The 26,754-nt window shown below is 40.0% G+C and overlaps 1 protein-coding gene across 1 annotated transcript in view; it reads right to left on the bottom strand.

Annotated features, from left to right (window-relative positions):
• Positions 1–4,495: 4,495 nt before the first annotated feature.
• Positions 4,496–26,754, bottom strand: part of LOC136844154 (uncharacterized) — a 66,678-nt gene continuing 44,419 nt past the window's right edge. Inside the window, exons 8-9 of the mRNA XM_067113168.1 lie at positions 4,767–4,835; positions 4,496–4,540 (exon numbers count right to left, since the gene is read on the bottom strand). Coding sequence (XP_066969269.1) covers positions 4,496–4,540; positions 4,767–4,835 — 114 coding nt within the window. The remainder of the gene's footprint in view (positions 4,541–4,766; positions 4,836–26,754) is intronic.

Here is a 26,754-nt window from a genome sequence, read left to right as displayed (position 1 = left end):
ATTGTATATATAATAATATGCATGTGTTCTGATCTATGTTAGTTGTTATGGAGTCTTAACTTATTATTCACTTCATAGTCAACAATTAAAAAATAGTGAAAATACTATTTTACATGGTAAAATTCATTATAATATCTGATCACAGAGAGAGAGAGAGAGAGAGAGAGAGAGAGAGAGAGAGAGAGAGAGAGAGAGAGAGAGAGACTTCATAGTGAACAATTAAAGAATAGTGAAAAAACTATTTTACATGGTAAAATTCACAGTAATATCTGATGAGAGAGAGAGAGAGAGAGAGAGAGAGAGAGAGAGAGAGAGAGAGAGAGAGAGAGAGAGAGAGAGAGAGAGAGAGAGAGAGAGAGAGAGAGACTGACTGGAGACACCTTCCCTAATGGTTCATCCACACAAATATCTTCACCATCACTCATGTTTAAGTTGATTGATTTGTGAGCAGCCTGAAACAGAATCAAGTAAGAATCTGTCTTCAAGAAAATCCAGTCATACAAGTACAGTACTGTAATTACTGTATATAATAATATGCATGTGCTCTGATCTATGTTAGCTGTTATGGAATCTTGACTTGTTATTCACTTCAAAATCAACAATTTAAGGTTAATGAAAAAACTTTAACATGGTAAAATTCATTGTAATATGTGATTAAAGGTTACATTCTACAAGGTTTTAATGAGTCATAGAGAGAGAGAGAGAGAGAGAGAGAGAGAGAGAGAGAGAGAGAGAGAGAGAGAGAGAGAGAGAGAGAGAGAGAGCAGCCTGAAACAATCAAATGAAAATCTGTCTTCAAGAAAATCCAGAAAATCCAGTCATACTAGTACAATACTGTTAATTATTATTAAATTGTTAATTAATTTATTTGTTAATAATATGCATGTGTTCTGATCTAAACAGTTGTTAAGGTCTTATTCATCTTCAAAATCAACAATCTAGAGGTTTAGTTGGAACTACTGAGAGAGAGAGAGAGAGAGAGAGAGAGAGAGAGAGAGAGAGAGAGAGAGAGAGAGAGAGAGAGAGAGAGAGAGAGAGAGAGAGAGAGAGAGACTGACTTGCCTTCACTGATGGTTCATCCACACAAAGATTCTCTTCATCACTCATGTTGACGGTGATTGCTTTGTGAGCAGCCTGAAACAAAATCAAATGGAAATCTGTCTTCAAGATAATCCAGTCATGAAAGTATAATACTGTAATTACTGTATACAGGTTGACCATCACTAATCCGGCATCACTGGGACCTCGAGGGTGCCAGATTAGCCATTTATTAGGCTAGAATACATGAAACTCAGTAGCTAAGCACCTCATCCTAGAATTAAAATATCCCATAAATCAGTACAAGTTGGTTATTAAAGAAAAGACAATTATCAAATACAGATAGTGCTCGAGTTAAGATAGTTCGACTTACGATATTTTGAGTTTACGATGGGGTTAGCAATGAATACCGATATGAAAATATTTAAGAAATATTTTTAGATTTCATGCAGGCGCAGGTAGCGAGAGAGACCAACTTACAATAGACCAACTTCTTTTCCTCCATCTCTTTATTCCATCTGCTAGTTCAAAAGGTAAAAGAGAATGATAAAAGTATTGTTAATAACGTTATACTCTTGCGTAAATGCCTGCAGCCATAAACAACCGAGCAGGAAACTATTGTTTTGCTAATAATCGTACCAGATAACAACTGTTTTGCTTGTATTTCAACCATCGAACGGTTAAACAATTACTGTAGTTATGTTACAAATGACGTTAAGTACTGTACAACAGGACTGATATATTTTTTACACTATACCCTTATTTGCTTTGGAGAAAAGATCGACAAGGAAATATACTGCTACAGTAACTTTAAGCTGCAAGATGTAGCTGAAGCTGAGAAAATAATGTTCAAGCTGCTAATGACTATAAATTATCGTGCATCGGCAACATGGATGAAACTCGACCGTAAACAAAATTGGAAAGAATGTAATTTAATCAAAACTACTGGGCAAGAAAGAATACAAATTACTGCTGTTTTCACGCTGATAAAAGATAAATACGTAAAGCTTGTATTATGATGAAATCAAGAGAAAATAGCGAAAGGAATCTTGATTTTTTTTTTACAAAAAGCCCCCAAAATGGCCAGTCGCGAATCCCGTGAACGTCATATATTAATGCAAAAAATAGCTAAATTAATTTCACAATGAGACGTATTTAAGTTATATTTCGACTTAAAAACACTTCGTATAAGAAAAAATATCCTTGTCCCAAATAAATAAAGCACCTACTGTATATTCATTTACGCTTACTAGAAGCAAGAAAAGCACTCTGAACCGAGTTAAATGCGGCGAAATAAACACCTCGTTATCAATTCCCAAAACAAAACATTGATCGCAATTTACAATACAAAAGCAATATGAGAATATACGCGATTGGATACAATGTAGTAAAGCATAACTTTTTAAAAGATCCATGAAAAATATACACATTCGTTACGTTGATGTTTGTATAATACTGTTAATATGTGAATAGAGTTCAGTATAATGTAGGCTAGGCTACCGTATATGTAGCCTATACAATATACCATAGAGTAGGCCAAAAGACAATAATAAATGTAAAAAATGAGACTTACCTTCACTGATGGTTCATCCACACAAAGATCCTCTTCATCCCTCATGTTGAAGTTGATTGCTTTGTGAGCAGCCTGAAACAATCAAATGAAAATCTGTCTTCAAGAAAATCCAGTCACACAAGTACAATACTGTAACTATTGTATATAATAATATGCATGTGTTCTGATCTATGTAGTTGTTATGGAGTCTTAACTTCTTATTCACTTCATAGTCAACAATTAAAAAATTAGTGAAAATACTATTTTACATGGTAAAATTCATTATAATACTGATCAGAGAGAGAGAGAGAGAGAAGAGAGAGAGAGAGAGAGAGAGAGAGAGAGAGAGAGAGAGAGAGAGAGAGAGATTCATGAGTTCAACTGATGAGAGTTTTTGAGCAGCCTGAAACAGATTGAAGAAATCCAGTCATACAAGTACAATACTGAGATTACTGGTTAATATGCAAAAGTTGTTATGAGTCTTGACTTGTTATTCAGTTCATAGTCAACAAAAATTGAAAATTTTAATAAAATGCTATTTTACATGGTAAAATTCATTGTAATATCTGATCAGAGAGAGAGAGAGAGAGAGAGAGAGAGAGAGAGAGAGAGAGAGAGAGAGAGAGAGAGAGAGAGAGAGAGAGAGAGAGAGAGAGAGAGACTTACCTTCACTAATGGTTCATCCACAGAAATATCTTCACCATCACTCATGTTTAAGTTGATTGATTTGTGAGCAGCCTGAAACAGAATCAAGTAAGAATCTGTCTTCAAGAAAATCCAGTCATACAAGTACAGTACTGTAATTACTGTATATAGTAATATGCATGTGCTCTGATCTATGTTAGTTGTTATGGAGTCTTGACTTGTTATTCACTTCAAAATCAACAATTTAAGGTTAATGAAAAAACTTTAACATGGTAAAATTCATTGTAATATGTGATCAAAGGTTACATTCTACAAGGTTTTAATGAGTCATCAAAGGTTACATTCTACAAAATTTTAGAGAGAGAGAGAGAGAGAGAGAGAGAGAGAGAGAGACCTTCAGAGATGAGAGAGAGAGAGAGACTTACCTTCACTGATGGTTCATCCGCACAAAGAACCTCTTCATCACTCATGTTGAAGTTGATTGCTTTGTGAACAGCCTGAAACAGAATCAAATGAGAATCTGTCTTCAAGAAAATCCAGTCATACAAGTACAACACTGAAATTACTGTACATATTAATATGCATGTGCTCTAATCTATGTTAGTTGTTTTGGAGTTGCAAGAGACCATCCATCACATCGATGGCGGTCTCTTTCGAGCACACGTGTGCGTTCATTGTCATATCTTCGGAGGGAACCAGAGAAAGGGGGAATAAGAACACCCCGTTTTCTCTCAAGGGACGGAACTTCTACCATACAATATTTCCATCTGTTTCTCCCTAACCATTGTTGTCTTGATATATGTACAATCACTACTACTTGCATTTCCATGCAAGCATTCTAATCATGTAATCATAATGTTCCAACGAATCTTCTGTATCAAACTGTATGTATGTTTCTGTTTGTGAAGACGCCAAATGTCTCGCCATTTCACATATTATGCTACTGCAATGTATTCATTAATCTGTCTCAATCTCATGGAATTGGCCATATGTAGCCTTTCCACTGATATATATATATATATATATATATATATATATATATATATATATATATATATATATATATATATATATATATATGTGCCATTTCCTATGAGAGCTGATGGTCAGCTCAGTGGTCTGGTTAAACTATTTTAATAATAATAATCCACTGATATATGTTTCATCACTGTACGTTTATTATGTCTCTCACAATCGCCATCTGTTTGTCTGTCGACAAACACAGATGTCCATCAAACATTACCTCAGAGCTGTGAGATGCTACTTTGCAGCTCGCACAAATTGTCCAATAACATCTTCAAGATTCTGTACATTCAATCAGTAAGGAACTACCAATAAACCAGTCAACACCCAGCCAGTATGTCACTCAATCCTGTCCTTACAGAGTCTAGACTTATTATTCACATCAAAATCAACAATTTAGGGTTTAGTGAAAAATCTATTTAACATGGTAAAATTCATTGTAATATGTGATCAAAGATTACACTGTACAATTTTAGAGAGAAAGAGAGCGAGAGAGAGAGTGTCTTACCTTCACTGATGGTCCATCCACAAGTATATCATCATCACTCATGTTGAAGTTCATTGCTTTGTGAGCAGCCTGAAACAGAATGAAATGAGAATCTGTCTTCAAGAAAATCCAGTTATACAAGTACAATACTGTAATTACTGTATAGAATATGCATGCACTCTGACCTTGTTAGTCGTTATGGAGTCTTAACTTGTTATTCACTTCATAGTCAACAATTTAAGATGAAACCTACTTTACAGGAAGGACATTAAGGAGCACTTGTTGGTCCAGACTATTGGACTTGTACTGTAATTGTTTACCTAAATTAAATACTGTAATTGGAAAGACAAGATTTTGTTTATTTTTTACAACAAAACAGTATTCATTTACTACTGTATCTAGAAATATTTATGATGTGAAAAACAACTCCCCAAGTACCTATTTTTCATTTAGATACCACTAACCCTTACAGGATGGACTAAATATATACCATGTACACCCCCAGACAGGGCAAACTTTAAGGTTGCCCAATTTAAGGAAAGAACATATCAGTGTGAAGAGGAAGATATGCAAATGCAAATGGTGTACGAAATAAAATATCTAAGAAGTTTTCCCCTACCTTCTACGGGAAGTTGAAAGTGATTATTTACAACCCTGTGTGGGGCCTCTTTTACAAGACATTTGTGAAAATGTTAATTTTTCCAAGATATGCATGTTTTGCTAATTATATATTTTATTTTGTAAAATAATAATAATTAGAGCTCGCAAAATATCATAACAGATAAGAACTAAAATTAGTAAAAAATTCTGAGTATATCTGTTGTAAAATATTTACAAGATTTACAAGACAGGGAAATGCAATAACTTTTTGTGAAGTATACATCTTTTTTCTAATCTTTCTTTGCACTTTTCTTAGCAAAATAACAATTATAGCTAATGCACTATCATAAAAGATAAGAACTAAAACCAACAGCAATCCCTGGGTATATTTAGGAGCAAATAAATAAAACGACATCCTGGAACTGCAGGGAGGCAGTACATTACCCTCTGAAATCTCAAGGCATACTGATCAGTCTCTCCTGTCTGAGCTATTATAGTTGCTGTAAGTCATTTATTGACCATTGAAGTGCTATGAACATCTTGTCCACTACATTAACCCTTCAACGCCAACTGGACGTATTTTACATTGACAAAAATTGTCTATCGGGTGCCGAGTGGACGTAAAATATGTTGACTACAAAAAGTTTTTTTAAATATTCGTGGAAAAATACTTATAGTCCTACTTTGCGAAAAATTTTAAATCACGCGCCTTGAGGGATGCTGGGAGTTTACGGATCAGGATGTTGTTTGTTTAAAAGCGTGACACAGCCGAGCATGCGCGAATTTCTTTCTTCTCCCACTAGAAAGCATCAGCGATGCATCGTCAGAGAGTGATTTCTTGACACATTCATGTTTTGCCGAACTTGTCCAAGTGTTAGCGTGTTTGTGACACAATAGGACATACGCAGAGATGTCCCAACGTCGTCAGGACTCTGAAAGGCGCGTATTGCCTGTCGGTAGTGAGCGTGTCAGACGCGTTTTAGAATTGGATGCTGGAGAGGGACCAAGCACCCAAGGTGATCCATCTTATGATCGCCATGTTGTATGACCAAGTGTGGCTGAAAGTGACCGTGGGCACCAATGGCCGTACCCTATGCCTTTTACGACCCCTAGGAAACATAGGGGTGTCCTGAGAGGTATTCGTAAACATTTGGGAGGCCTCCAACAAAAGGACATTGATGAATACTTGTTGGAGCTCGATCGAGAGCAGGTGGGAAGTTCTCATTTTGATGGCAGTTGGTCATCAAGTGACGAGGACATCACGTCCAATGTCATTGATGACGAATATTTTCCCCCAATGTCCGTACAAGAGCCAGAGCATGAAAGTGAACTTGAGTTCAGTGGTTTCAGTGCTTGTGAGGGAGAGTCGGACGAGACAGAAAGTGATGGTGAAAGTGAGGGAGATGGGTCGTGGGAGTGGGGATCGTGCCCGCGCACGTGGCCGTAGAAGGTCGCAACGTCGCAGCAGCCTAGGTGAAGGCCGTTCGTCCGAAAGTGACAAGAGGTGGTTGGAGGACACCACCCCAACTAACATGCACCCATTCACAGCAGTACCTGGACTGACCATCCCTGTGCCTCTCACTGCCCTGGGGTTCATTCAGCTCTTCCTTACACGGGAATTGCTGCAATACCTCATTGCAGAGACGGCAGATTACGCTCGGTACTGCCCTGAGGAACTGCAGACGACATTGTCGTATCGATGGCGGGGCTGCAACCTCACGGACATGGTGCATTTTTTGGGGCTCCAAATTTTTTTTTGGAATGATGCCTGCTACCATCGTCAGGCAATAATGGAGGCGGAATTTTTTTTTAAGTACACCCAATGTGCACAGCATTATGGCCCGTGATAGTTTCCTGGCGTTGGACAGGTATTTCAACGCCTTCAACAGAAGGGCCATACCCCGGAATAACCCAGATCGCCTCATCTTAGTCCGCCCAGTGTTGGACTGCATTCGTGGACAGTGCCAGTTTCTCATGGTTCCTTCCAAGAACCTTTCTTTGGATGAGGGGATGACGCCATACAAAGGATGTCTAAGCATAAAAGTGTACAACCCCAAGAACCCAAAGAAATATGGTGTGAAGTTATTTTTTATAACGGAATCCAACACTGGATACGTCGTTGACTTCTCTGTATATTCTGGAGTCTTCTCCACGCTGCATGACACTGTCTTGGGTCTTGTGGATCGTTTCCGTAACCAGGGATACCACCTGTTTATGGATAATTATTATGACTCGGTATCCCTGGCCCAGGAACTGTATGAAGCAGGTGTGCACGTCAGTGGCACCCTGAATGTCCTCAAGAGATTCACTAGCCACCCACAACATCTGGCAAGAGGAGAGAGTGGTGGCAGAAGGGAGATGTCTTCGTCATTTGTTGGAAGGGGGTCCGACTCATGCCCATGATTACGACCAGTCATGAGCCCATCCAAGAGGAGGTCGTTAAGTGGAAGAAGACAGGTCGGCAGGGACGAGTTACGTATGAGGAGTTTTGTGTCCAACGGCCTATGTCATTGGGCACTACAATAGGCACGTGGGAGGAGTTGATCTCTGATCAACTCATACAGTATTATCCCTTCGCCAGGAGAACCAGGAGATAGACACAGAAGCTCCTCAACTACCTCCTTCAGTTGGCCCTCCAGAATGCTTACATCATTTACTGTGGGTATAATTCGGACGCTCGGAGGTTGACCCACATCCAGTTTCTTGAGGTGGCTGGGAATGCCCTCATCAACTTCGATCCGGAGGAGTGGCCTTCCAACGGCGCCCCCCTGCCCCGAGCTCCAGCTCTGCCCCGAGAGGAAAGGTCAGATGTCGTGAGATACCCAACATCATAATTCCTCATCCTGCCGGCGCCGCCGACCTTGATGATGACGCCGCCCCTGAAGATGCCGCCGCCCCTGAAGGTGCCGCCGCTGCTCCCTCAGTGTCCCGTCACATTGGCCGACCCTGTGTGTCGGCTGCAGCCAGGAGATCACACACTGGAGCTCATCGAAGGGGGCAGACAGAAACGGTGCCAGGTGTGCCATATGAATGGCAAGAGGAGAGACAGCTGGTTCGTCTGTCGCACCTGCAAGGTAGCACTTTGCAGGTTGGATGAGTGTAACCGCAAATACCACAATGCGGTTATTTATTGGAGTGCACCTGCCCGAGCGACACCGAGGGCAAAAGACCGCGAAGCCAGCCCCCACCAGCAGTGAGGGCACGCGTCTCCCTCCTCCGCTTGTGCCCCGTCATGTCGAGAGGAAAAAAATGCAAGACTCTTCAATGGAGGAGGGAGAAAACAAGAATAGAACAGAGTCAGGATTACGAGTGAGTATTCTGAACTGATTTTATATTTAATTTTATATTTATTAAAAGTTTTTATAAATCTGTATTTATTGGTGTTTTGTGTATTATTTAGTTCTATACAAAAAAAGTTTTTCACCTGCATTCCTTTTATTTATGTACTTGTATCAAATTAAAATATATACATATATATATGTGTGCATATGTATGAATGAGTATAATATATATATATATATATATATATATATATATATATATATATATATATATATATATATATATATTTTTTGTAACCAAAAATCTTAAATTCTAGTGATATTCAATCATTTACCTTCATTTTGCAACAAATTGGAAGTCTCTAGTACAATACTTCGATTTATGGTGAATTTTTGAAAAGAACTTTTTCCTTACGTCCGCGAGCACTAACTCCGCTGAAAATCTCAGAAATTCTTTGGTCACTTTGTTGTCATTTTTGCACCATTTTCTTTTAGCCGTTACATAAAGTTTTATAAATGAGAATGTGTGCAATTTCATGTACAAATACAACAAAAAATAACTCATGGTTGTAGCTTTCATCAGTTTTGAAATATTTTCATATAAATCACGATAAGTGACAAAATTTCAACCTTCGGTCAACTTTGACTCGACCGAAATGGTCGAACAATTCAACTGTAAGCTAAAACTCTTACATTACAGTAATATTCAATCATTTACCTTCATTTTGCAACAAACGGTTAGTCTCTAGCACAATGTTTCGATTTATGGTGAATCTTTGAAAAAACTTTTTCCTTACGTCCGCACTCGTTAACTCTGCTGAAAATCTCAGAAAATCTTCAGTCACTTTGTCGTAATTTTTGCACCATTTTCTATTCGCCTTTACATGAATTTTTATATGAAAATGTGCGCAATTTCATGTAGAATACAACAAAAAATAACTCATGGCTGTAGCTTCATCAGTTTTGAAATATTTTCACATAAATCACGGTAAGTGCCAAAATTTCAACCTTCAGTCAACTTTGACTCTACCGAAATGGTCGAAAACTGCAATTGTAAGCTAAAACTCTTACATTCTAGTACTATTCAATCATTTACCTTCATTTTGCAACAAACTAGAAGTCTCTATCACAATACTTCGATTTATGGTGAATTTTTGAAAAACTTTTTTTTTTTTTATCGTCCACGCGTTACGTATTCATGCATCATTTTGTGATATTTTCTCTGTGTTGCTTTGATCATTTTACAATTTGTTATATACCAAAATCATTGCAATTTAGTGGACAAAAAAAAAAAAAAAAAAAAAAAAAAAAAAAAAAAAAAAAACTTATTAGCTTTAACCATTTTGCTCACAGCGCAATTTGTATACAATTATATATGAAATATTTTTTTTTTGCAATGTCATATATTCCAATATTTATATATGATGATATTTTTTTACATTTCTGATGGGTGCATACTAACCTTCAGAAAAAAAAAAAAAAGAGCCAAAAATGAACTTATAATCTTAAAAACTAAGCGTGCTGTGATTTTTTGAAAAAAACTTTCTGCTTCGGCGCTAACTCTCAAACCCCGACGGCATACAGGAGACACTTTTGTAAATAGACGCTTCGCGTTTAAGGGTTAATCTAAAGTGATTGGTGCGTAATATTAATACTCATATGAGTTATCCCATCCATCACTCACACCTGTTATAGATACTCACATGATGATTCCCACCCAGTAAGGGTTAAAATATGAAATTTTTATAATAAAATAGTTTTATATATAAATATCAAATAATTACTCGGCTAAAAATTATGCTCGCTCGGCATCCTTGTTCAAAATTTGTGGTGATGAGTCCGTTGCAAAGGGGGGAGTGACAGGTCCTTTCCACTGCAATGGGCCTGCAGGAGCAACTAATTGCCAGCAGCATCATCCTATTTTATTGCTGCACAGTCCATGAAAAAATGGGAGGGAGGTAAGGTCTCTGATTTAGTAACTACTTGGTAAGTATACTGTATATATAAAACTTAATTTTATTATAAAAATGTAATTTTTATATAAGTAACTTACCAAGTACTGCAATTACTTAGCAGAATCCCACAATCCAAAGGGGGTGGGATGAACGGACTTATCTATTCAAAAAACATTGAAGGAGTAACGACTTGAACTAGAAAAGAATGTCTAGCATTGAAAAAATATTGTCGCTTCTTACCCAGTAAGAGAGCTACAGCAGGAGAATACTGCCTCTGGTTGGTGCTCTTCTTAACCTGTAGTGGCATGGCGAGGACCCAAGAGTCACCTCTACATCAGTGGAAGTCTTGCAACAGAGGATGTGCCTGATCGCTGACAACACATTTTTGCAGGAAAAAAGTTACCCTTGCCCTGGACGCAGTACCACAAATCAACAACCAGAATTCACCGTCCCCCGTCCTGACACTACAAACCACTGCCCATCCAAAGAACTGGTGGGTATTCCAGGTACAAAGTACCCGCACGCTACCCAAAAAAACACTACACCCTACATTAAGGTTAAGAGACAGAAGAAAGACAGGATCTCTCATATGCTTCTTCCCCCGACACAATGCCAGCTACTGCTAAAGGTCCAGCAATTTTCAAAAACTGTCTCCACTTCTTTCAAATAATGAAATACGAAGATGGACCTGCACCTTGAAAAGGTTGACTGAACAACAGACACGACGGATAAATTGTGCTTGAAGGCAAGAGAGGTAGCCAATGCTCTAACTTCATGAGCTTCAACTTTAAACAAGGGAAAAGTCCTCTTGAATCTGGGAATGGGCTTCTGGAGATCAGGTCTCTAATAAAGAACGAAAGGGAATGAGAAGGATTCTTGACAAAACACCAGAGGTTGCTGGCAGATCCTCTGCTCTTCTCAGTCCTAAACAGACAGTACCTCAGGGTTCTGACTGGGCAAACAACCTCTCTTCTTCATCCAGGTCCACAATATCCATTAAATTCTTAATATGTAAAGAATGAGGCCAAGGCTTAGGTTCCTCATTCTTGGCCAAGATGCCTAAGGTGAAAGAGCACACTGCATCTCCTTGGGAGAAACCTACCCTCTTGTTGATCACATGCAGCTCACTAACACGTTTGGCCGTAGCCATGGCTACTAAAAAGAGGGTCTTCTGCGTAAGGTTCTTGAGGGAAGAGGAACAGAGTGGCTTGAAAGAGGGGCTCATAAGCCACACAAGGACAACATCCAAGTTCCAAGACACTAAATCAGACTTCTGCTTGGAAGTGTCGAAAGACTTAATGAGGTCATTAATATCTTGGTTGGACGAAAGACCCATACCTCTGTGTTTAAACACTGATGGTGGACGAGGAAAGACTTCTAGAGGTACTCAGGTAAAGAAGAAAGTCTGCAATCTGGGTTAAATGTGTCTCAGAAGATGAAATGTAATGTCTGTTGCACCACCGATGAAACACTGTCCACTTTGAATGGTAGACACTGCAAGTAGATTGTCAATTGCACTTTGCAACAGCTTCCACAGCTGCTTTTGAAAAACATTTCCCTCTAACAAGTTTCCTGACAGTCTGAAGACTGTCAGAACGAGTGGACAACCCTTGGTGGTATCTCTTGAAGTGAGGTTGCTCGAGTAGCCACAGTCTTTGGGGAAACAGTCTTGGGAAGTCTACCAGAAGATGTAGACGATACGGGAACAACTCCTTCATGAGCCAGAACAACACTACAAGAATCATAGAAGCGTTGCAGTGTGACACGAACTTGTTGAGGACTTCCCTCACCAAGCTGAAGAGTGGGAAGACGTAAAGGTCCAGACCTGACATACATACATACATACATACACACACACACACATATTATATATATATATATATATATATATATATATATATATATATATATATATATATATATATATATTGCTTCAAAGATATTTACTAAAGCTGCCTTCACGTACCTTTAAAACAAAATTCTTCTCTTTAATCTTTTGAGGATAGCATTATGCTGCATAGAGGGAACTCGCATTTCTCTCTCTCTCTCTCTCTCTCTGTCACTTGCCACATAAACAGAACTATGCTGCCCTGAGGGAACTGGCAATTCTCTCTCTCTCTCTCTCTCTCTCTCATGTCATAAAGTTTACCTTTGTCATGTATTTTCTTTCCTAAAATACATACAAAGCATCATACTGTAGCTACCAGTCGGGCAGCAGATAGGTAAAGCTGTTAATGCTCAGTGATTGGCTACAATACTTCCTACCGTTCCAGACAATAGTGTTTCTTTATAGAGGGATGAATGAATTTTTACTTAGCATTTCCCAACGTTCTGTGAGAGAGAGCATTTCCCAACGTTCTGAGAGAGAGAGAGAGAGAGAGAGAGAGCGAGAGAGAGAGAGAGAGAGAGAGAGAGAGAGAGAGAGAGAGAGAGAGAGAGAGAGAGAGAGAGAGAGTCGTTGTCGGTGTTTCCGGTTGTTGGAAGAGGGATAAGGGTCGTTAGTTGGAGTTTGTTTACAGCGCTGTCTGTCTGTGAAAATGTGAAGGAGATTTCGGTTTTGGGGGAGTCTCGAGTTGAGGTTCAACCTTGAAAGTGGACGGTCAGTTCGTCTGAGTTTTGGATACCGGTTACCGACATTGATGGTGCATGTGTCTCTTTCTTTTTGCTCGTTTGTTGGTTGAGAGTCTGTTTTTAGTTTTGTTTGTGTGGTTTTGTGTGCTGTGTTGACACCTTAATCCATCTCCCAGCAACCGAGGATCAGGGTGAGTGTTGTGTGTGGTTATATGTTCTATGTATCTGTGTTGTGTGTTGTTTTTGTGTTTTTGAATTCCGCCACATTATATTGGCGCCCACCGTGGGGCAACTGGTGTTGCAGTTGCAATTAAGATTGGTGGCGGATAGTGTGACTGGAGGAAAGGATGGAAGAGGAACTGGTGAGGTTGAGAGAGGCGTTGCGGCTGTCAAGAGAGGAGAATGCATGGTTAAAGAGTGAGAATAAGAAATTGAGGCTTCAGTTGGAAGAGATGGGATCATTGGTAAAAGGAGCGAAAGAGGAAATGAAAGGGGAGATGAAAGAGTCAGAAGAGAGAATGGAAGAGAGGGTGGATAAAAAGTTGGAAGGAATGATGAAAGGTGTGGAAGAAATGTGAAAGGTATGTTCAAGGGTGTTTTTGGAGAAGGGGCTGTTGGAGGCAGGTCCTCTGGAACATGTGAAGGGGCAAGAGAGAAAGAAAAGGAGGAAGAAGTGAATGGAAGCGTGTGATGAAAGTGATGTGGGAATAGGAGGTAAGAAACGAGAGAATGAGAGGCAGGGTAAGGAAAAGGGGAATGAAAAGCAAGGGAAGGAACAGAGGGAAAGTAAGGATAAGTCAGGGGAAGAAAAAGGGAAGAAGGGAAAAGGAAAGGAAACTGGTAAGAAGGGTAAGGAAGTGGGAAAGGCAGGAAAGAAGGGAGAGGGTAAAGATAGTAGTGATAGTGAGGTGGATGGAGGTGAATGGATAAAAGTGGATAAAAGAAGGGAAGAAGAGTGTAATGAGTAAGATGAATTAAGTGCGAAGTGGACTCTTTGTATTCGGAAGAGGGTATGAAAGGACAGAGTGAAAGTAGCGAAAGTGAGAGTGAAAGTGAGAAAGAAGTGAGAAAGAAGTGAGAAAGGCTATGTATGTGAGGGAGGTACCCCAGTGTGAAAGGTATAATGAGTATGGAAGTAGGGATGTGCATGATTTCTTTAGGGAATATGAAAGGTTTTGTCAGGATAAGTATGGGGAGAGTAAGAGTGTGGGCACGAGAATTAGGAGAATATTTGACTGGGTTTTTGCTTGATATGTATAGGGTTATTATGAGTGTGGGAGACGTTGAGTATGACAAGGTGAAAGCTAGACTAGTTGAGCAAGCGAGGCGTATGAAAGCGAGTGTTAAGTATAAGAGGAAGAATGGATTTGATGAGGCAAGAATGAAAGCTGGGGAAACCTTGTCACTGTATGTTTGTAGGCTGGAGACGTTGGCGAGGAAGAAGTTTGGAGATGATGGGATAGATGAATGTAAGGAGTTAGTATGAAAGTTGTTAGAGACAGTGCCAGATGGAGTTAGAGAATTTGTGAACTTGAAGCGGAAGGAGAAGAAAAGATGGACGAGTGAAAGGTTGACTTGGGGAGAAATTTTGGAAATTGTAGAAGATTATGAGCTTGACAGGGTTAGATGAGAGAGTGCCAGAGTTTGGAAGCTTTAGGGATGCAGTGTTGAGGGGCCCAATGAGAATGGCAGATAGTGTAATAGATAGGAGTGTAAGAGCAAGTAATGTGGAGGTGCCAGTGAGGATGAATGGTGGGTTTGTAAGGGAACAATGGGTTGGACGGGTTAGGGATAGTAGTGTACAAAGGGGAAGGTCGGTGAGTGGAAGTCGAGCAAAGTGTTTTAGATGTGGAAAGGAAGGACATACAAAGAATGAGTGTAGGTGGGCTTTAGGAGCGTGTTTCAGGTGTGGGCAATCGGGACATTTGGTAAGTGAGTGTACGAAAGATAGGGGGGTTAAATGCTACAGGTGCGGACAGGTGGGTCATATTGCTAATGGTTGTAGGGGTACCCGAGTGAATGTAATATGTGGCAACTGTGGTAAGAATGGGCATTATGCGAGAATGTGTTCAGAACCGAGAGTGAAGTGTGTCGAATGTGGAATGGAAGGGCATGTATCAAGTGTATGTAGAGGAAAGAGGGTGACTGTGACAGCGAATTCAGGAAACTGAGTGTGAAGGGGGTTCAAATGGGTGGATCCTCCAGGATGCAAGCGGTGCGTGATGCATGTACGTGAGGGGTTGTTGCATGAGGGAGGCTTTGCTGGAAAGACTGACGAGTGCATGAGTGTGCAAGTGTGTTGTAAGGGAGTAAGATTGATTGCGTTAGTAGATACAAGGTGTAGTATGAATGTCATATTTAAGAATGGATGGGAGAAATTGAGGAATACGTGTGAAATTAGGAATTGTCGGGGGAAGTAAGAGGTATTGGAAATTTAGGGATAGCAGTGGTTGGAAGAGTGTGTGAACAGTTAGAAATTGGGGGTGTAATGATGGAAGAAAGTGATTTTTGTGTGATTGATAGTACGAATGATAAATATGATATTTTATTGGGATGTAAGTTTTGAAAAAATGCGGGATGGTGGTCCGTCCTAGTATGAATGTAATTGAATTACATATGAAAGGGGATGTGCTTGGGGATTTGTATTTGGGGAAGGATGGTAAGGTTGAGCAAAAATTGTGGAAGAGAGTGCCTGTAATTGCGACAGAGAGGGTAAAAGTGCCACATGAGATTGGAGAAGTTGTGAGTGTGAAAGTGGCATGGCCGGATAGCCTTGGGATAGCCAACAATGATAGTTGTGAGTATGTAGTTGAGGGAATAGATATAAATAAATTAGTCAGGGCAAATGTGTGTGTATATGATGGGGTACATGGGAGATCCGAGGGTATATATAACGTCATTGCCGAGTGTCAGGAAGAAGCGAGTGCGAGGAATATGTGAGGGAGATTGCGTGGGAATATTACATACATTGGTGAATGTGAATGATGAGAGGTACGTGAAGGTATGGCACGTGATGACAGGTGATTTGAAAGGAGTTAATGATTGGACGTATGAGGAGTTGAAAGAAAGAGTAAAGGTAGATGAAAATGTAAATGATAACGTAAGAGAATGATTGAGGAGAATGTTGTGGGATAGGCAGGGGGCGTTGAGTCGTGGAGACGAGGATTTTGGGGGATCGAAGCTTCCAGAATTTAAAATAGTTCTGGAAGACGACACCCCCATATATCAGCGTCCCCGACATTTTTCTCCGTCTATCAATCGTGAGATAGAGGAGCAGTGTGAGGAGCATGAGAGGGTGGGAGTGATTGAAAGGAGTACGAGCGCCTGGAATAGCCCCATTGTACCGGTACGTAAGCCACATGGAAGTTTGCGAATGTGCGTGGATTATCGGAAGGTGAATGAAGTAACTGTGAAAGAGCGATTCCCGATGAATGTGGTGTCTGATTGTGTGTACAAGATGAATGGAATGAAAGTGTTTACAAAATTAGATCTGGTAAGGGGCTATTACCAGATGCCTCTAGAGGAGGGGAGCAGGCATATTACAGCCTTTTCTAGTGGTCCCTGCCACTACCAGTTCCGAAGATTAAGTTTCGGACTGGCTAATGCGCCTGCTGCCTTCCAAAGGGCAATGAATGTGGTTCTGGCTGGGTTTGATCGCAAGAAGGTAACTGTTTTTATAGATGACATTTTGATTGCAAGTGAGACTGTAGAAGAGAATATGGAACTGCTTGAACGAGTGTTAGAAAGGTTGGAAGAAGTAGGAATAAAAGTAAAACTTGGAAAGTGTGCTTGGTTGGCTGGGGAGGTGGAATTCCTAGGGCATATGGTGAGTGGAAGAGGTGTAAGGAAGAGTGATAAGTTCGTGAACAAGGTAAGGGAATTTCCAATGTCCCGGACCGTGCGTGAGTTGAAAGGATTTCTAGGTTTAATTGAGTTTGGAAGGAAGTTTATAAGAGATTGTTCGGGGATCGGGAAACCACTGACTGAATGGACGGGGAAGAGAAATTGTGCAAGATTGAAATGGGATGAGCGAATGATCGAAGCGTTCGAGAGATTGAAAGAGGAGGCTGCAAGAGACATGACGTTGGCTTTCCCGGAATATAGTGAGAATGCAAGTAAACTAGAACTGTATACGGATGCAAGTAAATATAGTATGGGAGGATGCCTGGTACAAATGCAGAAGGCCAATGGGGAAGAACAATTGAGAGTAACTGTGCATGTGAGCAAGGCGTTTGGAAGGGCAGAGTTGAAATATTCGGTGATTGAAAAGGAATTGGCTGCTATAAGGTTTTGTGTGAAAGCGTTGAAAGTATTTTTGTATGGGGTGGATTTTGTAATACGGACGGACCATCGACCGCTAGTATATATGGTTAAAAAGGAGAGAGCGAATGCTAGAATTGCGAGAACGATAGAGGATTTGAATGAGTTTAGTTTTAAGGTAGAGTATGTACATGGTAGACAGAATGTTGTTGCAGATGCTATGTCGCATATGTGGACTGAACGAGATGATAGGGTTAGGAGCGACTGGGGCCCGGACCGAGTACCTGTAGGATTTGTGGTAAAACAACAGTATGTAGGGGAGAATCGAGTGTGGGAATGTCTGTTTGGGGGGTTGAGTAATTTGGAAACGAATGGGTTGATTGACGGAGTACCTGCAAGCATGAACGAGTTACGTGAAAAGGTGATGAATGAAATGCCGGAAGGAGGAGTGCGCGAGGAAGGAAGGGAATTAGACGAGGAGGAAGAGTTAGTGAAAGTGTTGTTGGTAGTGGCTGAAATATTTAAAATTACAGTACAATTGTTCTTTGGATGGAATAGGCCAGTGGAGTATAAAGGAGGGGTGAATGAAAATGGTACGAATGTAATTTTAAATGTTCAATGTGGAAAGGATAATTGTAGTTGGCTGGTTAAGAAAGGTGATTGTGAGGAAAATGAGGGAATAAGGGGTACGGTTGAGGATATCGCTGAAGATGAATGCGATGAGGATGGTTGTGAGGAAGCTAAGCAGGTGAATGTAGCCGTGAGAGCATGTATGCATGAAGCAAAAGGTAAATTAGTAACGAATGTAGTGGTGAATCAGAGTGAATATTGTAGTTTGGTAGATACGGGAGCACAAGTGTCGTTAGTGAGTAGTACAGTAGTGAGTGAATTGGAAAGGTGCGATTGGGATGTAAAAAGAAAATCAACAAATGTAAGGATACATGGTTTGGGACAAGGGAGTGTGTTAGTATGGGAGGAGGTACAATTAAAAATTCAGTTAGGGGGATTTGAAATAATACATAATTTTGTAGTCATGGATGAGAATGATATGCCAACATGTTTTTTTATTAGGAATTGATTTTATGAGAATGCATGATATAAGTGTGGATGTCGGGAGGGAATTTTAGGAAAGGGCGGCAGGGAAATAACGAAATAACCAACCCTTAAACGCCTATTGGACGTATCATCGTCGACTAAAATTGTCTGTTGGGTGCCGAGTGGACGTACCGTCACGTCGACTACAAAAATTTCAACCTTCGGTCAACTTTGACTCGACCGAAATGGTCGAAAAACGCAATTGTAAGCTAAAACTCTTACATTCTAGTAATATTCAATCATGTACCTTCATTTTGCAACAAATTGGAAGTCTCTAGCACAATACAGTGAACCCTCGTTTATCGCGGTAGATAGGTTCCAGAACTGGCCGCGATAGCTGAAAATCCGCGAAGTAGGGACACCATATTTACAGTATTTATTTAACATGTATTCAGACTTTTAAAACCCTCCCTTTACATAGTACTGTTAACAACCAACCCTTTACAGCAATGTACAGATATCTACAATACGTACATACAGTACACAGGCACAAATGATAAGTAATAAAACAGTAAGTGAACATAAAAAATAGAAAGATTGTTATGGTGCGTACTGTACAATTGTACAGTATTTTACTCACCACGATAGAGTTGGAAGTTACAATAAAGCCCTCCTCGTATGTACTGTTAACAAACCACCCTTTAATGTACAGAACACTTAATGCATGTACAGTACCTAATCTAAAACAGGCACTAATATTAAAATGTTAGAATATTAAAGTATATAAAGAAATAAAGATTGTTACTGTACCCACCATGAAAGAAGTTGAAGAAAAACTTGAATGATGATGGCGATGAATTTGCTGCACAGTAGAAATGATGATGATGATGATGATGAAGCTGATGATGTCTTCTACTGTGCAGCCAATGATTGTATTTTACGTCTCTTCAGACTGAGGTGTCTTTTCCTGGGACACCTCTTCAACTTCTTCCTGGGACACTTCTTCAATTTCTTCCGAAGGCATAGTAGCAGGAGGAACTGGCTCTTTTTTTATGAGGCTGGAAGAACATTGTGATCGGAAGTTGCTGCCGCTGCTTCTTTTTTCGATCGAAGAGCATCCTGTAGGGAGTCATGTCTTCATCGATTTTGTTGCAGAACTGCAGAGAACGAACCATATCCTCGTCCCATTCTTGTGACAATTCTTTCAGCTCCTTCGCTAGGTTGCAGAGCTGGGCAAGCCGTTCTAATGTTAAGCCTGTTTCTTCGACAACTTCTTGGGTCTCTTCCTGTGGTTCATTTTCTTCCTCACTGGCTGATTTTGTCAGGTCTTCGAGGTCTGCGTCAGTTAGCGGCTGGGAATGGCAGTCCAACAACTCGTCAACGTCTTCCGTCGTCATGTCTCCAAACCCGTCACCTCCAATTATCGCAGCCAACTGCACAGATTTCCATACTGCAGAGTGTTGAATCTCAGCAGGCGTAAATCCCTCGTCGTCGTAAACAATCTCGGACCACAACTTCCTCCAGCTCGCGTTAACGGTAGCAGGTTTCATTTCTTGCAGTGCCTTCTGGAAGTTCTGAAGGCACGTGGCAATTGTGTACTGCCGCCAGTACGCCTTCAAATTGAATGTTTCATCCTCATCTTCTTGGGCGGCATCCACACACGCAACGAGGTCCGCCAAGGTATTCTTCGTGTAGAGGGCCTTGAACGCCCTGATAACCCCCTGGTCCATCGGTTGAATTAAGGACGTTGTGTTGGGTGGCAGGAACTCAACCTGAATGCCCTCATGCGAAAGATCAGTCGCGTGCCCACCAGCGTTATCCAACAGGAGAAGGATCTTAAATGGCAAGCCCTTCTCTAAGATATTTACTGACTTGTGGGGTAAAACACTGGTGGAACCAGTTGGAGGTCAGCATCTTCATAATCCATGCTTTTGGATTATGCATCCAATACACGGGAAGGAGATTCTTATTTTTATTTTTCAAAGCACGAGGGTTTTTCGACTTATAAATAAGCCCTGGCTTTAGCAAAAATCCCGCAGCATTGCCACACATTACGAGGGCAACACGATCTTTGAATGCTTTAAAGCCACAGGCTTTGGCTTCTTCTTTGAACAGGAAAGTTCGCGATGGCATTCTCTTCCAAAACAAACCCGTCTCGTCCATATTAAAGACTTGTTCGGGCTTGTATCCACCTTCAGCGATAATAATCTTGAACGTCTCATTTGCGTAAGTTTCAACAGCGACCGTGTCAGCGGAAGCAGCCTCGCCATGCAGGGAAACGCTTTTCAGGCTGAAGCGTTTCTGAAACTTGGCGAACCATCCTTAGCTGGCGGTAAAACGTCGTGTCTGAGGCTGGGAATCAGTGGATGTCCCTGCTTGAGGTTCATCTACATCACCTTCGTCGTCTTCCTCTTCTTCTTCAGCGTGGTCGCCATCATCTTGAGGTTCCTTTGCCGCGAAATTCTCATACAACCTCAAAGCCTTGGTTCGGATGGTGTTCGTATCCAAGGCTATTTTCTTCTTCCGGCAATCCAGATTGACAAAGCACCTTCCATACGGACGATCGTTTTATTACGAGCCGTAACAACTCGCTTTGCTGACTTGCTAAAGGTGATGGCAGCCGTCTTCCTAATCTTCGCCTCATCCTTCTTAATGTAGCGAACAGTGGATTCGTTCACTCCAAAATGGCGGGCCACGGCCGCGTAACTTCTCCCTTCTTTCAACATATCGAGAAGTGTAACCTTCTCAGCAATCGTCATCATTTTCCGTTGGAGTTTAGGCTCAGTACCAGCCTTAGCAGAAGCAGAACGCTTGGGAGCCATTGTAGGGGTTAAACAAAGTTAAAAAAAAAAAAGTTCAACTTCAAACACACACTGTCACACACAGCACTGGTAATGTAAACAGCATCTATCTACCGAGAGAGCAGGAAACGAAGTGGCCGCGAGAAGATGCTGCGGGTCAGAGACAAGGGAAGCTGCTGCGGGTCGGAGAAATGGTCAAAACACCAATCACAGGCGAGATTACAAAACTTGGGAGCTGATTCGTCATATCACCAATGGAACCAATCACAGCCCATCTTACATGCTAGTTTCAAATTCAAATATACTTTACGCTATTTTATGCTTTTTTTGTTGTAGTAGTATAGGTTTATTCGAGATGTGATTTTTGCAACAAAAAATATTATTGGATGCAGTACAAAAGATTCATGGAAAAGATGCACATTCATTACATTTGTATTTTATAATTAGTATATATGTAGCCATCAGCAGCCTTACACCATTCAAATATAACAATGTCAGACTGCATCTGATTAGCGTTTCATGTTCAGTTTAATTTTACTAGTACTATAATGAATTATCGTATGATCACATTCTCTTTTTGTTTAATTTCATTTTGTACTGAATTATATGTCATAATGCAATGAACCAACAGTACTAGCAGATATTAATAATTATTAATGGAATTAATGAAATATTTGGGTCTTCATATATCGCGACTATTTTTGAAATTTCCGGAAAATCCGCTATATATTTTCTCTTATAATATACATACGTAATGGAAAAAATCCGCGAAGTCGTGAATCCGCGATAGTCGAACCGCGAAGTAGCGAGGGTTCACTGTATTTCGATTTATGGTGAATTTTTGAAAAAACTTTTTTCTTGCGCACGGGCGGTAACTCAGCCGAAAATTTCATAAATTCTTTCATCATTTTGTCGTAATTTTTGCACTGTTCTATATTAGCCGTTACATAAAGTTTTATATATGAAAATGTGTGCAATTTCATGTAGAATACAACAGAAAATAACTCATGGTTGTAGCTTTTACCAGTTTTGAAATATTTTCATATAAATCATGATAACTGCCAAAATTTCAAGCTTCGATCAACTTTAACTCGACCGAAATGGTAAAAAAACGCAATTATAAGCTAAAACTCTTACATTCTAGTAATATTCAATCATGTACCTTCATTCTGCAACAAACTGGAAGTCTCTAGCACAATATTTCGATTTATGGTGAATTTCTGGGAAAAAAAAAAAAAAAAATAAAAAATTCCTTACGTTTGCGCGCGGTAACTCGGCCGAACACCTCAGAAATTCTTTCGTCATGTTTGCATCGTTTTACATTAGTCGTTACATAAACTTATATATATGAAAATGTGCGCAATTTCATGTAGAATACAACAGAAAATAGCTCATGGTTGTAGCTTTTATCAGTTTTGAAATATTTTCACATAAATCACAATAACTGCCAAAATTTCAACCTTCGGTCAACTTTAACTCGACCGAAATGGTAAAAAAACGCAATTGTAAGCTAAAACTCTTACATTCTAGTAATATTCAATCGTTTAACTTCATTTTGCAATAAATTGGAAGTCTCTAGCACAATATTTCAATTTATGGTGAATTTTTTAAAAAAACATTTTCCTTACGTCTGCGCGGTAACTCGGCCGAACATCTCGGCAATTCTTTCGTCTCGTTGTCGTAATATTTGCACCGCTTTAAATTAGTCGTTACATAAAGTTTTATATATGAAAATGTGCGCAATTTCATGTACAATACAACAAAAAATAATTCATGGTTGTAGCTTTTATCAGTTTTGAAATATTTCCATATAAATCACGATAAACAGAAAAAATTCGACTTTTGGTCAACTTTAACTCGACCGAAATGGTCGAAAACTGCAATTGTAAGCTAAAACACTTACAGTCTAGTAATATTCAATCAATTAGCTTCATTTTTCAACAAACGGGAAGTCTCTAGCACAATATTTCGATTTATGGTGAATTTTTGAAAGGAAAAAAAAAAAAAAAAAAAAAAAAAAAACATTTTTTACGTCCGCGTTATGAATTCATGCATCATTTTGTGATAATATTTTCTCTGTGTTGCTTTGATCGTTTTAAAATTTGTTATATACCAAAATCATCGCAATTTAGTGTACAATACAACTAAAAAAAATTAACTCATTAGCTTTAACCGTTTTGCTTACAGCGTGATTTGTATACAATTATATACAAGTTTTTTTTTCGCTGTCATATATTCCAATATTTATATATGATAATGATATTTTTTTTCATTTCTGATGGTTGCATACTGAACTTCAGGCAATGACAAAAAAATGAGCCAAAAATGAACTCTTAATCTTAAAAACTAAGCGTGCTGTGATTTTTTGAAAAAAACTTTTTTTCCGCTTCGGTGCTAACTCACCGAATGCCGCCGGCATACGGGAGACGTTTTTGTAAATAGGGCTTCGGGGTTAAAGGAGGGGATGTGTCTAAAACTAGTTTTGTAGGTATGGTAGATATTGCAAGGAGTGAAAATGATTTGTTGAGTGAAGAGGAAATTAAGCAGATGCAAAATCAGTGCATGAGAATAAGTATGTTAAGAGAGTGTGTGTTAGAGGGTGTAAGAGTAGGAAGTTGGCCGTACGAGTTAGAAGTGTATAAGCGAAGTGAAGAGATTTGTTGTATGTAAAGGTATAGTTTATTTTTTGCATCAGGAAGGAATGTGGGATGGGGAAGTGTATGTGCCAGTGTTTTCGGAAGATGCAGCCGTGGGTATGTGTTTATTAGTGCATGATAGGTTTGGGCATCTTGGGAAAAATAAATTATGGGAATGTATGAGAGAGATTGTATGTGCCTGGATTGAATAAAATTTGTGCGGATGTAGCGATTACATGTGCGGACTGTCAGAAGGGTAAGTATCAAAGTGTGCATGCGAATCCACCTGTGTTGCGATTGCAGATGAAAGAGTTATTTGAGATGGTTGTGATTGATTGTGCGTCGTTGCCTGTGACTGCTAGAGGACATGTGGGAATGGCTGTAATGGTAGATCATTTGAGTAAGTTTGCGTATGCAGTAGCGATTCGGAACAAAAAGTGAGACTGTAGCGAGAATGGTGGGTCAAGTGATGTTGCCAATGTGTGTGTGCAAGCCGACGCAAATGTTGAGTGACAATGGGCCTGAATTTGTTGGATGGGAGTTTGAGCAAATGTTGCGTGATTGGGGCATAGAGCATGTGTACTCTACACCGTATATGCCCAGTGCGAATGGATTGGCGGAACAAACGGTGAGAACGTTGACGGAGATATTACGTATGATGAGTGAATGTGATAATGATTGGGATGTAAATGTTTGGAGAGCGTTGTGGGTATACAACGCCACCGTGCATAAGGGTATTGGTATGTCTCCGTGTAAATATGTGTTAAATTTTGAAAAGATAGTGAGACCGAGATTGGGTATATCTGAGAATGATAGGGAGGTATGGAAGAAGGCGCATGAGAGGTTTGAACGTTACAAGGTGGGCGAGAAAGTGTTGAAAGAAGTAATCGAGAAAGGGCGGTTAAATGTAAATAAAGTGCGTGAAAAATTTGAGGGTCCGTATGAAGTGTTGGAACTTGGTCCCAGTGGGATTAGTTATGTTGTAGGGGAAGTATGTGTAGATGGTAGTGTGAGAAAAATACGAGCGCATCATAACCAATCGCGTAGATGGAAGGATGTACCGGAATATGTGAGAGAATGGGGCGTATAAATGGTTGAAATCGAATGTGGGTGAACCAAGTATGCATGAGAGCTTGTGTATGGAGGATCAGCAATTGGTTTTGATAGAGTATGGTAGGAAACATAAGAAAGGGAAAAACGTAAGTGAACGCAATGATTGTAAGTTGTGTGATAGGGGTGTGAGTGCCAAAGTGAAAATGAGTGATAAAGCGTGTAATACGGATGAATGGGATGGTATGAATAGAAAGTATAGCATATGCGGGTTTGATATAACTGAGTTGACTGAACGTGTAGGGGTGAGTGAATGGTTGGAGGTGAGCGAAAGTCTAAGAGTAAGAGAGCGTAGCAGTAATAGACGAGTGATTGAAAGCATGAATGAATCGTTGCAAGAATTGGAAAGGTCAATGAGCGAATGGGATGGGTTAGTTGAAGAATTGGGGGAGGTATTTGGGAACGAGCTAGAGGGTATAGATGAGACTGGATGAAATTGAGAGTGGTAATAGTGAAGATAGCATGAATCTGAGAGAGAATGGAGGAGAAAATGTAAATCTGAATGTTGCTGGAAGAGAGAGCGAGTCTGAGAGAATGATTGCGTGCCCGCGAACGTGTTCTAAAGGACCTGCTAGTGAGCATCCGTGGGTGTTGCGTAAGGCAATTTGAATGCAGTGTGAAAAGTGTTGGTTGGAAAATGCTAAAAGGGGGAGAATTATTGAGGGATGAATGAATTTTTACTTAGCATTTCCCAACGTTCTGTGTGTGAGAGAGAGAGAGAGAGAGAGAGAGAGAGAGAGAGAGAGAAGTTTTAGTTTGCCGTTTGAGATGGTTTTGTAAAGTAACGTTGAGAGAGAGAGAGAGAGAGAGAGAGAGAGAGAGAGAGAGAGAGAGAGAGAGAGAGAGAGAGAGAGAAGAGAGAGAATTGTCGTTAGTGAGTGTTTCAGTTGTTGGAAGAGGGATAAGGGTCGTTAGTTGGAGTTTGTTTTACATGCTGTCTGTCTGTGAAAATGTGAAGGAGATTTCGGTTTTGGGGGAGTCTTGAGTTGAGGTTCAACCTTGAAAGTGGACGGTCAGTTCGTCTGAGTTTTGGATACCATTTACCGACATTGATGGTGCATATGTCTCTTTCTTTTTGCTCGTTTGTTGGTTGAGAGTCTGTTTTCAGTTTTGTTTGTGTGGTTTTGTGTGCTGTGTTGGCGACCGTGGACACCTTAATCCATCTCCCAGCAACCGAGGATCAGGGTGAGTGTTGTGTGTGGTTATATGTTCTATGTATCTGCGTTGTGTGTTGTTTTTGTGTTTTTGAATTCCACCACATCTTAATGACGGTACATACCATGTTGAATTGGTTACAAGTTAAAAGCATTTCAGTTCAGTACAGTATAAATACAGAACAGTATACAGGCAGTCCCCGGTTTATGGCAGGCTCAGTTAATGGTGATTCGGTTTTACGGGGCTTGTCTTGCAACGAAAATTTGTAATTTTTAGCACTGAAAGTCACCGATTTCCGCTTATCGGCACCGATAATTGGGTATTGCCACCAATACATACCTAACAGAGGCGTCGATAACTGAAAATCGGCGCTGATAAGCTCCAAAAATCGCCAAAAAAGCCTGAAGATCAGTGATTTCCAGTTATCACACCTTCTGAACAGAACCCATGCCGATAACCAGGGACTGCCAGTATATAAAATAAAAATATAAATGAAAAGTTTTTTATTTACTTTTGGTACATGAAAAGGAAAATGGTACAAAACGAGTGGAGGAACACTATCTTAAATCGTGGTGAAACATTACGTATTTTAGATTGGCTGGCTC

The sequence above is a fragment of the Macrobrachium rosenbergii genome, chromosome 12 (assembly GCF_040412425.1).
Source record: "Macrobrachium rosenbergii isolate ZJJX-2024 chromosome 12, ASM4041242v1, whole genome shotgun sequence".
NCBI lineage: Eukaryota > Metazoa > Arthropoda > Malacostraca > Decapoda > Palaemonidae > Macrobrachium > Macrobrachium rosenbergii.
The sequence above is the reverse complement of the archived record's forward strand: the minus strand, read 5'-3'. Positions and strand labels throughout refer to the sequence as shown.